This window comes from Drosophila willistoni (assembly GCF_018902025.1).
Source record: "Drosophila willistoni isolate 14030-0811.24 chromosome XL unlocalized genomic scaffold, UCI_dwil_1.1 Seg141, whole genome shotgun sequence".
NCBI lineage: Eukaryota > Metazoa > Arthropoda > Insecta > Diptera > Drosophilidae > Drosophila > Drosophila willistoni.
In genome coordinates, this window is record NW_025814052.1 from 6,835,332 (window position 1) to 6,850,398 (window position 15,067).

General features: G+C 38.1%; 2 protein-coding genes and 1 long non-coding RNA gene across 3 annotated transcripts; 1 reads left to right on the forward strand and 2 right to left on the reverse strand.

The window, feature by feature from the left end:
- Positions 1-18: 18 nt before the first annotated feature.
- Positions 19-2,930, reverse strand: LOC6649008 (probable methylmalonate-semialdehyde dehydrogenase [acylating], mitochondrial). Its single transcript, XM_002071592.4, has 2 exons — positions 2,802-2,930; positions 19-1,694 (listed from the first exon to the last, which is right to left on the reverse strand). The coding sequence occupies exons 1-2, from the start codon at positions 2,829-2,831 to the stop codon at positions 162-164; spliced, it is 1,563 nt and encodes a 520-aa protein (XP_002071628.1). The 5' UTR covers positions 2,832-2,930; the 3' UTR covers positions 19-161.
- On the forward strand, positions 2,903-5,074 carry LOC26528762. The gene is made up of 4 exons (XR_001450521.3): positions 2,903-2,949; positions 4,165-4,291; positions 4,440-4,538; positions 4,862-5,074. It is a non-coding gene; the product is annotated as an uncharacterized LOC26528762 (long non-coding RNA).
- Positions 5,075-8,035: 2,961 nt separating this feature from the next.
- LOC111519282 lies at positions 8,036-9,650 on the reverse strand. Its single transcript, XM_023179083.2, has one exon. It carries the CDS (start codon positions 9,454-9,456, stop codon positions 8,677-8,679), a length of 780 nt encoding a protein of 259 aa, XP_023034851.2. The 5' UTR covers positions 9,457-9,650; the 3' UTR covers positions 8,036-8,676.
- Between the last annotated feature and the right edge of the window lie 5,417 nt (positions 9,651-15,067).

Below are 15,067 nucleotides of genomic sequence, written 5' to 3' on the forward strand. Positions count from 1 at the left end.
GAAAATAAGATTTTACAGTTTTTAGAATGCTTTAACAATTTATTCTTTACATCTTATCTCTAAAAACAGGCACACAAAAATAAATGCAATAATTCCCTTGTATTAGAATCCAATACAATGATACGTTTAATACGTCATTATCTCCAGTTTTCTTTACAAACTTACTTCATGGTGGGCATAGCCACGGCCGCCTGTGTGTGGGTCACATCGGTCTCACGCCACAACTGAGTCACCGTCTTGGTCTGTGTATAGAACTTAATGCCCTGTTTGCCATAGAAATGATGGTCGCCGCGGAAGGATCCGCGCGTGCCGGTGAACGAGAACATGGGCAATGGCACAGGAATGGGGACATTGACGCCCACCTGTCCGGCATCGATTTCGTTGACAAATTTACGTGCAGCCGCTCCATTTGTGGTAAAAACGGCGGTGCCATTACCATATGGATTGGCATTAACAATCGAAATGGCATCGTCCAAAGTGTCAGCGTTGAGGATGACCAAAACAGGGCCAAAGATCTCCTCTGTGTAGCACTTCATTGAGGGTGTCACATCGCTTAGAATAGTGGGACCAACAAAGTAACCATCTTCATAGCCGGGCACACTTATTTTACGTCCATCAAGAACAAGCTTCGCTCCCTCCTTCACTCCGGACTCGATCAGATCGTTGATGCGCTGGCGAGAGGCAGCACTAATAACTGGGCCCACATCGGTGCCGGGTACATGGCCAGCATTAACCTTGAGTTTTTGTGCGCGTTCCACCAGATCGGGTATCCATTTCTGAGCATCACCAACAAACACGGCTGTAGAGAGTGCCATGCATCGCTGGCCAGCAGCACCGAAAGCAGCTCCGGCCAATTGATTTAGAGTGTTCTCCTTATTGGCATCGGACAGAATAACACCATGGTTCTTGGCTCCCATATTGCTCTGGACACGTTTGCCATTTTTGCCAGCGCGTTCGTAAATGTATTTACCAGCCTGATCGGAGCCGACAAATGACACAGCTTTGATTTCTGGTGCATCACAAATGAAATTGACGGCATCGTGCTGGCCATGGATCACATTGACCACACCCGGCGGACATCCGGCCTCATTAAGCAGCTCCATTAGCATCATAGTGACTCCAGGCACACGCTCTGATGGCTTCAGCAACATAGTGTTGCCCGTTGTAATGGCAACTGGGAACATCCACAGCGGAATCATGGCTGGAAAATTGAATGGAGCAATGCCAGCGGTCACACCCAATGGCAACACCAAGGAATAGGTATCCATATCGCGGGCCACATTTGCCACAGTCTCGCCCATTTGCAATGAGGGAATACTGCAACAGTGTTCCACCACCTGAAGGCCACGCAGCACATCGCCCTCGGCATCAGCCAGTGTCTTGCCCTGCTCCTTGGTTATATTCTTGGCCAGCTCGCCCATATTCGCCTTGATAAGGGCCTGCAATTTGAACATCACTTGCTGACGTGTCAATACCGATTGATTGCTCCATGCGGCAAAGGCTTTCTTATTCGAGTCCAATGCAGCTTGCATTTCGCTCTTGGTGGCCTTGGGCACACGGGTCACCACTTGATTGGTGGCCGGATCGTGCACATCGATCCACTCATTAGTCTTTGACTCCACAAATTTACCATCAATAAACAGTTTGGTGGTAGCGGGCGTTGATGAGTAGGCACGTCGGGCCAATTGCCGAGCCTGTAAAGGGCAAACGAAGGATAATATTAATTGTATCCTTGTAGTTTTTAATGCCTACAATATAAGTTAAGTCAGCTGCTTCATTTTGTACTTTATAAAGTCTTCTTCACATTTATCTTATCTTTATCTTAGATGATAAAATTATTATATCTAGAACTATTCTCTAAAGCCACCCAATATCAAGATCGTTTTGCCAAAGTTGGGGAAAATAACTGAGTTCATTTTACAGTGCTGCCCACGAATTTAGAGAAAACCTTTGAATCTTTCGAAACTTTAGACTCTAAAGTTTAGAGTAAACCAAATCCATTAAATTTGCGTACATATAAAAAGTTTTGAAGGATCAATCCTTGTATACACACATACATATGTACATATGTTGGTACATACATACATATGTACATATGTGTAGTAAATTTCTTTGGCAACTCTAATCTAAGAAAACAAAAAGAAAACAAGCAACAGGTGTGCAGCAGGTTCTATCAGCTTGGCAACACATTTGGATTTGGCGCTGCCACGCCTGTGTTTATCAACTCCCTATAATCTAACTGTTGATTCCCCCCAGTCCCTCTATCACTTAAATTGATCGAATTATAACATTCCCATCTCACCTCCGCGCAAAACAATGAAAAAAAAAAAAACAATTAATTTGCACCTAAAAACCCGCCGCTGGGTACAATTGTAGACAATTGCTTTATTGGATTTTATTACATTTGATGCAATTTCTAATTTTTCCATCTAATCAGCCTCATTCACCTCTCTTTATACCCATACCTCGTTTTTTATCTGCTTAGAAATTACGTAACACGTGTTATTGTTGTTGTTGTCGGTTTTATTTCAATGGCAAAAAGCAGACACAACAAGAGAGGGAGAGAGAGCAAATAAATAAAAAGTGAGAAAGTCGACTAACTGCATTTATTGCTGTTGCATTTGCACCTATTTTCAACATATACACCCACCCCCACATATGCCTCCACACGCGCCCCCCACACACACATACACCCACCGATGTTTACTACATATATGTATGTACATACATATACTATTTTGACGCACATAAAATTGATTTATTTTCAATTTTCTTCAACACACTCGTCTTATTGTACTTACCTCTGTACCTAATAAACGCACTAGTGACATTTTTTCAAGAGGAAAGACAGGATATTCTGTTTATTATGGATACCAAAGAGGAGGGAGGATCACGTGTTCGTGCTGTCCAGACCGGTGGCTCCACTGAAACTGACTGAGGCTGTGCCAAGTTTAGTTAAATTACCAACTGAGTATATGAATGTGTATATGGTGTGATTGTTGATATACGACCAGGGCGAAAAAGAGACAGAAATATAGATCGGCCAGAACAACAGAAAGACAGACGGGACAGACGGTACACGCGCAAACAAACATACATACACACGAGCCCCCCAAGAATCTTGGGGTATAACTAAGGTGCGCGAAATAATAAGTGGGATAAAGACCTTATCACATTATTTTGTCCAAAATATGCAGTTTTTCGATTTTTCTTTTCCTTCTATATTTTAGTTGTATTGTTCTTCAGCGATGACCAAAAATTTGTAAATAAGTTTCACAGGGTTATCCAAATACGCGCTCCGAAACAAGTTCATGTGTTCAGAAATTTGTATATGATTATATGGATGGATTTCCCGTTAATTGAAAGGACTCTAAAGTGTTTTATAACGCATAAAATAAATGAAGAAAACTATGTTGAGTTGCCCGAGATCGTTTTTGTACAATTTGGACAGGGTACATACATTTTCTAGCGTGATAATGCACCCAATCATAAAATAAAACTCGCTGAAGCTTATTTAAAAGTCTCTCAAATTCTTATTTAAGACTGGTCAACAAGCAGACTAGACTCAAATCCGATAAAAAATCTTTTAGGCATCTTGATTTAACAACTTTATACCCACGGAAAGCAATTTCCAAATATAAAGGGCTTATAAGAAGCCATTTTTCAAGAATCGGACAAATTGAACATCCAAATGATCCAAAACATGCTTAATTAAATGACAACTCGTATACTGTTTAAAGTTGTATCAGTTGGTTTTTATTTTTCATTTTAAAATTAGGACACAAATTAACAATTTGTCCCAGTTACTTATTTCGTCTGAAAATATTTTGTTTGATTTTTTTTTTGAATTTAAAATTTTGCCCGAAGCTTTTTTCCATTTTAATGGGCTAAAATATATTTATAAATTTAAGCAGTTTAAAGATAAATTTATTTTATTTTATTTTAATATCCTTATCGGTCTAGTTGGTATAGACAGTAAAGTAGGGTCCCACTTACTTATTTCGCGCACCTTATATAAATCAGTTTAAGTAAACAATATAGGGCCAAAACATGTAAGCTGTATTTTTCGATAGATCGGTCGTGTAGTGCATACATATGTAAAATGTAATGTCAATGTAACTAACTAAAAGACTTATTTAATATTATTTGTTATGGACCTGCCAGACGAAAAAACAGTATTCTCACCCTGGTCCCGCGTATATCGATAGGGGCTCACTCCGGGTAGCTATCGGAAAAGAAGGTCGTGAGTTCCTACAACCCATCCCCAATACACGCAACAATAAACAATCAGGTAATACCCCTTCGTCTGAAAGAATCCCGATACAGTACGAGGATCACTTCAGACGCCACTCCACTGGACAACACTTAAGATACACAAACTACACAAATCACAAAATATCTAACAAGCTCACTAATAATTTTCTCTTACCCCCTCACAGGAATGATGTCGTCGCCGCCGCTCCATGTGGACCGGACCTCCTCTTTCGGATTATCGAGGTCGAACGGGCCCTCCTTTTCCTTCGTGGCATGTCGATGAGGTATGCCTCCCCATCGTCGTGCTCTTTTCTTCCCATTTCCCCCCTTTAGGAAAACACTCAGCAATTCATTTTTTCTTTGTTTATTATTCTTAATTTAACACACGAATTTATTAACATTTATTAAGCCCTGGTGTATATTTGAGCAGGTGTCTGCAACAGATTACATTACATTTCCTTTTTTACGCAAAATCAAGATGATTCCCCTTCCCGATTCCCACCTACCTATCAGAGCTCTTTTAGAGTGGCAAGATCGAAAGAAAAATTATCCCTTCTATAGGTATTCTTTTCACCTTTTTTCTCTTCTTTTTTCTTTCTTCTTTCAGGTATCCGCTGTCAAAACCACACCAAGGATCATGAACAACATGGGACTTAGGAATAATGAAATACAAGAAAAATAAAGGAATGCGCACATGGGCAACAAAAATGATAACATAAATATTTAACGCTAAACAAAATAATAAATAAGGAATTAAATAGGTAGATAAATATATAAGGGAATGAATAAATATATGAGGGAATGAATAAATAAATAATTAAACTAGTAAATAAAATAAATAAATAAATTAACAAAATTTACATATACAAAAAAAAGGATTAAAAGACTAATAACTTGTTTTTTCCAGCCAGTTGGAGTTCGCCAATGATTTGGGGGTTTTTGAGGCAGTTCGCACCAAAAATTGATGGGGATGAGTGCCAAAATCTTTTTCTCCCCCAATCAGCCAAAACTTTTCTGCTCTCATGCTGGGCGATGGGTGAATCAAAAAAAACGTCTGGCCCGGAATTTACTCTTTTCGACGTCCCTCTCTTGACTTTATTTTTGGGCCCAATGGGCCGACGGGACCAAGAATTTCGTTTGGGGACAGGTACAAATAAATTTTTTTATTTTTTTTTAGAACGTGGACAGGGGCTGCGGGTGCTCCTGCGCAGCTCAATTTAACCGGCCTATTTTGGGGCAATTATCGGAAATTAAAAAAAAGTCCCTAACTACCATGGGAACACGAACACTTACCCAATTTTTACGGCCGGTCTCGCCTCGCTGCGCCTCAGGATTACATAAAATTTTTCACACAAAAAAAAATACAAAAAATTTTCTGTTTGGCTCCTTTGGCCAAACTTGAGCTCCTCGGCTCGATGGAAGGAGCTTTTTTTTTTAATTTTCGGTAAAGATATATTTACAATTGATTATACTTTCTTGTAAAATTATTTAAACTTCACTTCTTCACTTCTTTCTCCTTGTTTTTTTTTTCCCCCCCATCAACCACCGCACCTCACTGTCCACGTTAAACTGATTTTTAACCTTTTTAACCTTCCAGAATCAGACGACTCATCGCCTGATCTTATTCCTTATTCCTTAGACCCGAGCCTGGGTCAACAGCCTTTTGACCGCTGGACGACGACTTTCAAATCCAAAAAAAATCCCTTTATAATTCTGATCTACCCAACACTAGATCCCCCACTATTCCCCGACTTGCCCACTATTTTCTGCCCCTATTGGTACTATCGATAGATCTCTACCGATAGCCTCAGGGCTGGCCATAACAATGTAACTAACTAAAAGACTTATTTAATATTATTGTAATAGATCAACTAAAGTGAGCCGGAAACCGGAAATGCTAAGGTCTGAGTAAAAAGTGCTTAGGGCTAAGAAATCGCCATTATCGGAGCAAGCATATCGATTAATCGACATTATCGGAGCAAGCCTGACTGGGCGGGCACATTTAAAAAATGTAACTTTCACGGTGGCGCCACTGTTAATGTTTGTTAACGTCGAAATTTAAGCGAGCCTGTTAACTCAAAATTAGAATGTAAGATCGCAATCGATATTTTGAAACAAAAATATCGATATATCGAACGCTTTTTAAATATTACTTTTTTTACAAATCCTTTTTAATGCTATCAATAATCGACGTGCTCATACGCTACCTTTAATTAATAACAATAACAAAACTATTAGCGTCCTCATTCAATCACTTTGTTTAACGAAAAATACAGCGATGGGTGTATGCGTGTTAGGTGATTTTAATGATTTGTTTTCCACGCATTACCGCCATCCTTTGCTTTTTCAAAATATAGCCACCTTGCGATCCCGTTTCGTGCCCGCAAAGCAACTAGAAAACTTTTCTCAAGTTAACAAATGTGGTACTTACCAGTATACGCCACCGCCAAGTGTGACCATTTCTTCGATATATCGAAAAATAGGTTGGTATTTTCCCTAAATTCGAAAATATCGATAATATCGATACTGCTGCGATGTTTTAGCAGCACGACTGTTATTTTAACAGTGCTTTTTCTGCTCTTAACAGGGAATGTTAATAAAAGATAGGCGTCATTGTTGTATTTGTATGTGCATAAAAAAAACGGATAATTAAATAGAAATTTTTTTTGTGTGTTTTTAAGTGAAAATCTATGCAATCGACGCATTAAAATGCATGAGTGAAAATAAATGCGAAAAGGCAAAAAGAAAGTAACAAAGAAAAGGTCAATACTCGGAGAGAGAACATAATTTATTGTGTATGCGTGTGTGTGTGTGTCAGTGTGTGTGCGTGTGAATGCTGTATTACGACAGTTTTCTGGATTTATTAAATAAAAAGGAAACCCAAATTAGGGCGAGAACGAAATATAATTATTAAACTAACGCAAGAAAAAAGAAAAAAAAGAAACCCGAAATAAACAAAAAAAAAAGTAAGGCCTCTGGCACGCTCGCTCTCCCTCTCTATATCTTTCTCTCTCTCTCCCCTCTTGCCGTCTCTCTATTATACATATATATGTATATATGCATATGAATGCGTATGTGTGTGTGTGTGTGTGCAGAAGAAGCAGCCGCCGTCGCCGCAGCAGCAGCGTCATCAACATCGTCTCTGTCGCTTCTGCATCAAGTGAAACATGTTTTTTTTTGTATAATGCTTGCAACAACAACAAAAGTCACCGCAAAGGATTAAAACAATCATCCGGAACATAGCAACAAAAACAAATGTAAGTTTCAAAATTAAGCGAAATAAAATCATAAAAAAATAAGCAGAAAAAAATACATACATATACCCCAACTATGGCGTCTCTGTCGACGTCAACGCAACAACAGTGTGCTGTTAGGCCAAAAACAGCGTGCTGTTAAAATATAGCCGGCATTTTGACTTAATTTATCCAATTGGAAACATTAATTACACCAACGATTGCATTTCATCGAATTAAAAAATATTAAATTATGGAAATTATTGTTTTTGTTTTGATTTTGGTTGAAGAATTGAAGGTAAAACGAAATAATAAAACAAAAAAAAACAGATATGCCATTGACTGCTTTAGCAGCGCAGCAAGCGCAAGCTCTGTTCTCTCTCTCCCTCACTCACTCGCTTGCTTCAGTCACTCGCTGCAAAGCAAGAAAAGGCAAAAAAAAAGATGAAAAAAGAAGGTGGAGAACATGATGAATTTACAGTCTATGTGTGTGTGAGAGAGTTTCGTGGCTGTGCGTTTTATTTAATATGTAAAATGGTCAATGAAATTATAACTAAATTGTTTAATTGACAAATATGTGACTTTCGCTCTCCCCCAGCCCTGTGTCTTCATATCCCTCTCACTGCCGCACGAGAGAGACACTCTCTCTCTTTTCTCACTCATTTTGTCTGCAGGCTGCAAATGCGCGCGCCCTTTCTCTGGCGGGCTCTCTCTGTCTATTTCTGTCTCTCTCTCTCTCCCACATGGCTTTCCTTCTCACTCTCGCAATGTTTCAAATTTCAACAACGTTGACGCTGCCGGCAGCAACTAATAACAACACAAACAATACCAACAGAAGCAGCGGCAAGGTGGCAGCGCCATTCCAATTGCAATTGCTCCACCAATCCTCCTGGCACCCCCTCCCCACCACCGCATTCTCTTTGCCATCGCTCGTTAACGGCCGCATGGCAAACAGCTGTCTGAACTAGCCAACACACACACATTGGCAGCTGTTTTTCCGTTGACCAAACTCAAATCTGAAAAAATCTATTTAAGGAAATTATATGCATTGTCAACCTATATACATATATATTTCTTCTGGTATATAGTAAGTGCATAGTCCCCGTTATAATGCTCCTCTCCTGGTACTAACTTGTATCTTGATTGACTTTTTGATGAAGCACTATGCGATTATCGGTCGACAGACATTTCAGTTTTCATAGGGAGTTTCCTTTGCCTCATCTGCCTCCTTGACGCATTCATCATCTATTTTAGCTTGAGCCACCTGTCTGTCTAGATCATCGGCAACATCCTGTAATGTCTCCAGCATTTGTGTCTTTTCTTCTAGATCAGTTTCAGCTAGTTCTTGCAAACTATCAACATACCTAATACTATTTCTAGTCTGTTGCATTAATTGCTTGAGATTACTCAATTGACACTCGAACGTTTTGGTCATAGAGTGGACACTTGCAGCATTTTCCGCGCTACTTTTCAATTCATTGTCCACCTGAGAGACAAAGTCATTTGCTTCACATATTTCTTGCTCATAGTTATCGACAATGACTTGTTTTCCTTCGAGTATTGTTGCTTGAAGAGCTCGTGCCGCTTGTATGGCTTTATGGGCCGCTTGCGTTTTTACCTGCTTCGCGGCATCCTGGGCGGCACTAACCTGTGCATCATTTGCCGCTTTCGCCACCTCTGCTGCCTTCTCCGCTATAGAGGACGAGCTACAGTCCCGGAGTTCCTCTTCAAATGGTTCGCTCTCTTCATTCGCCGAGGAAGTTACATTTTTCTCCTCCAGCTTCTCCTCATTAGACTCACATTTGAATGGCTCCGATTCCTGCAGCAAATCGCCATACAGAGAACTAATGAGTTTACTGTGCTGCATACATCCTACCAATTTGCTGCCACTGCTGTGTGTCGTATTCTCTCCTCTAAATCTTGACTCGTTACCGATTAATAGAATGAACCACCATATAAATATTTGCATGGTTTTTTAATAACTTGCCTATATCGACAGGTGAAAGCTTACAAGTTCTGGATAAGTTAATTACAAATTACTTCTCCTGATACATGAAAGATGAAGATGTGATCGACTTTTGGCCAATTCCCGTCACAACTTTTTGAAACAATTTCTTGAAAAAATTCAAATTATTTCAGTCAAATTTTTGACACATTTGATAGACAATCAACTTTCAACTTAGATGATATGTTTAATTTTTGGGCGCGGAGAGAAACTAGTTAAATTTATCTGGAATTTTCATTACTTTTTTTTTTACTATGCACCTACAGGAGGACATGTTATTTAATTCGGACTAGAAACATTCAAATTATACATGACAACGCGTTTTACTAGGTGGGCCGCTAGGTGGCGGCGACAAAGTTCTTGTGAATATGTATTTATTTACTTGTGCATGGTGCATGTTATACCAAGGTTTGCTAGATCACTTACTATGTTTTTTACTAAAGTGTTTTCTTAATCAGAGAAGATTATATTCCCCAAAATAATTGGCATCGAAATTCAATAAATATTAGATGTACGATGTACAAACATAAATATGTACATACATATGTAGTAAATAAAAGTAAATCAAAGTAAACTGCGCATCATTTGAGAGAAAGAGCAACGATTGACGACGATGACGACTTTTGTAGCAGGTGCCGCCTGCTTATGCCTAAACACGTGCTCGTAATGCCGTCTGCGCAGTTCAAATTGCACTCTTTCAAATCGTCATTCTTCCCCTCATTCCCCCCACCATCAATATAAATACATAGTGTTTCGTGTCGTGTTAGTTTGTCTCCAATAAGTGATACGGCGATCTCTCTACCCTCCCTTGCCCGGCCCCTGTCATAATAATAATAAACAATCTTCTTTCACCGTTGAAAGGAAATAATACAACAACAATAATAATAATAACAATAATAATAATACGTAGTAGTATTTCCCTAGAAAAAGCTTAATGATTGTTGTTATTGTTGTTATTTTCATCCCATCCGATGATCGTTTCTCTGATACTCTAAGCGTAATTCAATTCTGGTTAAATGTGATTAGATATTTTTTGTTTTGTTTTTGTTTTTTTTTTACATATATACATATATATGTATACGTAGATTAGAGATCAAGTAAATGTTTTTGATAAATTAAATATACTCTATACAGTTAAAGGGTATACAATTCGTGAAAGGCGCAATTTCTTTTTGCCGGAAAAAAGAAAGAAAAGAAAAAAAAATAATTGAAATTTATTCTTGATTTTTATTTTCCTTTTTCAATGCTCATTGCTCTTGTTGTTGTTGTTGTTGTTTTTATTGTTGTTTGTACAGCCGCAAACAACAGTCGTGGGCGGTGGTAGGAGGGGTTCAAAAAGAGAGCGAAGCCGAGAGAGAGAGAGAGAGAGAAAGAGAGCGTATGATCATTATTGTGTGTGGAAGTAGTTGTAGTTGTTGTTGTTATTTTTATTGTTCTGGGATTGCGCTGGCAATTTTTCAATGCCAGTGTCAAAGCTGCAGCCGCCTGCGCAGTTTTTGCACTTCCGACGCGTCGCTGCAGTTGTTGTTGTTGATGCAGTTGTTGTTGTTGTTGATGTCATTGATAAAACGGCGCATTTGTTGTTTTGTGAAGAGCGTGTCTTGAAAGCGCGATTGTGCTCTAGGCCCGTGCGTGTGTCTGAGTGTGTGATGCTTGAGTTGCATTCGACAATTCATAATTAAGCAAATAGTACAAAACTTAGTAAATGGAGGTTAACTGAAACAATTTCCATATCCTGTGGCAACCCATTGGGTTTTTTCTCTGTCAACTAAATTCCATGATGTCAATAGAATCTAATTTAAACGACGTGTTCAATGAAATATGAAAATGTATAAAACTAAATTATTCCTTTAATAAGGAAATCAAGTACGCCTATTGTAATAAGCATTTTTATATGCAAGATATTTCTCAGTAAGTTGGACTTTTCAATCAATGGTTTCTATGGCAGCTATATGCTATGATTAGTTGTCCGATTGCACTAATTTTCAGTCTTAAACTCAATTACGCAATAAAAAGCACAAATATTAAGTTTCATTCTGCGTAACAAACATCTGACTAAGATTAAAAAAGAAAAACATTTTTTGCCCTTGCTTTCATTTAACTATGTATTTACTTTTAAAGGATGCTACACGTCTTACAAAGTTAGTATAAAGAACTTCTTTGCGATTTCTATGTGACTTTCTGTTGATTATGCGAGGATTGAGGAGTTGCAAGGTTAGATGAATTAAAGAATCGCAAAAATTCAATTCAAACTTCAAATAAAACCAGAGGGCCAAGGCTAATTTCGACCGCGTCACAGTTTGTATACTCTATCAAGTTTGCGGCCTACAATCTTTGGGAGCTATATGATATAGTCACCCGACTATATCACTGTTCGTGACTTTTCCGTTTGTATGGGAGCTATATGATATAGTGTTCCGATATACAAGCCTACATGCAAAATTTCAAGTTTGATCAAGAGTTCGAGAGGGGGAAGAAAACAGGCAGGGATAAAACAAGGATAAAACCCGAATCGGCATTAACCTTTGTTCTCTCCTCCAAATGGCAACTTTATGATCTCAACTTTTTTTTTCTCTATGCTAAATTATAACTGAAGTAAATGTTATTGCTGTTTGGGAGTGTTCACTTGTTAAATTTGGATGCTCTCCTCCTCCTCCTCTCCATCCCCATCCCCATCCTAAGCCTTCTGATGTCTTAGTTTTTGTACCGTTTTGTAGAGGCCAACAATTGGTTGCGACTGTTTGCCGCTTTAGAGTTTCGTTTCGGTTTTTTTTTTGTTTCGCAAAATCGGTCATTGATCTTTGAACCGTTTGCTTTTGTGTGTGTGTGTGTGTTTGTGTTGGCATGTAAATACACATACATACCTACCTTCTCTCCCTCTCTCATTTGCTCTACTACGCACTTACCCAGGAAGGCAATAAAGAAATGAAAACCGAAGCAAAAGAAACAAAATAAAAAAGAAAGCATGAATTCTTACAGCTACTTTTTTTTTTCCTTTGCTTCCATTAAAAAAGTGCTACCAAAAGCGCAAACAAAAAATTGAAAAAAACGCCAAATGTTGTTTTTATTTTTATATTCACCTCTCTTTATTGCTTTCTTTCGGTTATACCCTACAAAGAGAGAGAGAAAGAGAGAGGGTATATTACAGTCGTCATATGCGATGATTGTTAATTAGTAACATCAATCCAATGTGATACTTTCTGAGACTTCTTCTATATAAATACCAGAGATTTAGAGGTACAAATAGACATACATACATATCTCCTATGTACATACATATATAAATATTTAAATATAGAATCACAATTTATGAAATTATTTATTTAATTTCCAATTGTTTTTTTAATCGTGGCCTACTATACGGTATTTTCTAGTCGAATTACCGTTAATAAAATTTGGCAAAGTTTTGGTTTGGTACCTAATCAGCGAAAAATGAAGAAAACGCCTACAATATATTTTTAGTAGAGACAGTCGCACCTAAAAATGTGGCGCACAAACACACACACAAACACATAAAAAGACATAGTCACACATACATACATACATATGTATAAACTGTCTTGTATGTGTATATTAATATTTTGTTGCGCAAAAAAAAAAAAGAAGAAAAGTTTAAAATTACCCTTTTTTCCCAATTATTAGTTTAATAATAAACTTTTGCACTTAAATGGAGACATTCTATTTCTAATTGTAATTAAATTAAATTAACAACTACAATAATAACAACAACACAACGGCATAACTATTTGGGTCAGCCACCACATGACGCTGACGTTTTGAAAGACATGGGAAAGGGGGAGACGGCAGCGGTCGTCTTCATCAACAAGAGCATGCGTGCGTGCGTGCTCCCGTTGCTAATGGTGGGTGGAAAAAAAAAGAGAGAAAGCCAGCCAAAGTCAGATGGAGAGAGACAGACACACACACACACACACGTCCAAATACTTTCTCACAAAGGCGAAAGTATGAGTGCTAACGCCGCCACCATCGACGCAGCTCATGCTAACGCTCTGACGTCAAACTGAACGCTGCCGCTGCGCGAGCTAGCCCAATCACTGATCGACAAAATAATGGTTTTTAAAAAAAGAGAGGGAAACCCGTTACTTGTAGAAATATGTATCTTTGCAAAAGTAATATTGTTCAGTGATGAAAATAAATGAACGAATGTAGAATTATTTAATCAGTCTTCTTTAATACAAACACATCAGAAAAAAATTATTAAATTGATTTACACCAAAATTGTATTAATGTGATAATGGTTACATTGTAATGAAATAAAGGCAAAACAATGGCTAGATGGCAAAAGAGCAGTAAAGTTCCCAGCTGGTGGGGCCGGCACATTGTATACCTACATATGTTTGTGTGTGTGTGGGCTTGTATTGGCGTGGGCATTTCGGTTGCTGCTGTTCGACCGATATCGTGTTGGCCCAAAAATATAAATGATGAGGCAAAAGTTGTTGCTGCCTGGCTAAAAATACCAGGCAAGCAGAGAGGCATACAGGAGACGACGACGTCGACGTCGACGTTGAAGCATTCACACACACACACACACACACATTCATACATTTACAAGTGTATACAATTGAAATATTACTTTCAAGCATTTCTAACGTCACTGATTTAGAGTTAATTGCAGCATTTTGATTTCAATTGATAAGCATAAGAGTCGTAGTTATTTACAGTTATTTGAAACCCAAACAAAAATACTCACACACACACACGATCCTGGGCATAATTCCGATATAACAATAAGATCCTTTAGAGAGAGAGAGAGAGAGAGAGAAAACATCCAGATGTTGTCTTAAATCTTTATATAACGATTTTTTAAACTAATTAATGTCATTTCCAATTCTTTTTTAATAAATAAAAAAGTCTGGCATAAATAATTGATTGATTTAATAAAAACTACAATTTATTAAGCATGATCATATGTATTTGTCGACTGTCTATAGATATGATAGGATATAGTAGGCGACAAGTGTGACGCACAATTGTTGCCATGTTGTGTGTGTGTGAGTCAGAGAAGAGAATGAGAAGATTGCTTTCGTGGGTAGGTGGTGATGGATGAAAAGATCGGCGGGGAGAGGAAAGGAACATAAAGTGGTATTCATGGTCACTTCTCTCCGAGTGTGAATTGCATTTTTTTTAGTTTTAAAAATTTTTTTTCTTGTGTTATTGCGAAGAAACTGGTTTTTTTTTGTTTTTGTGTCTGAATATGAATAATTCCTGCAGACATGCAAAACAACAACAACAGGAACAAACGACACAGTGTGACAAGTTTATCCTGCATGGCAACAACAACAATTGACATTTTCTTTTTCTGTTTGTTTGAAATTCTAATTTGTTAAATAACATTTTTGTGTTATTTGCCTTTTTATTGTTTCTGTAATTGCACACAAAAAATGCATATGCAAAATGCCATGCCTTGGCAACAGTGCCTTCAAAAATTTTAAATCGAACTTGAAACAGCTGTGCTTTTTACCTTAACACCAGCGACGCCTCGCGCTTTACGTTGAACTTGTCTTAGAATACATCAACAGCACAAACACACACACACACTTACGTACACAAGGTTTTT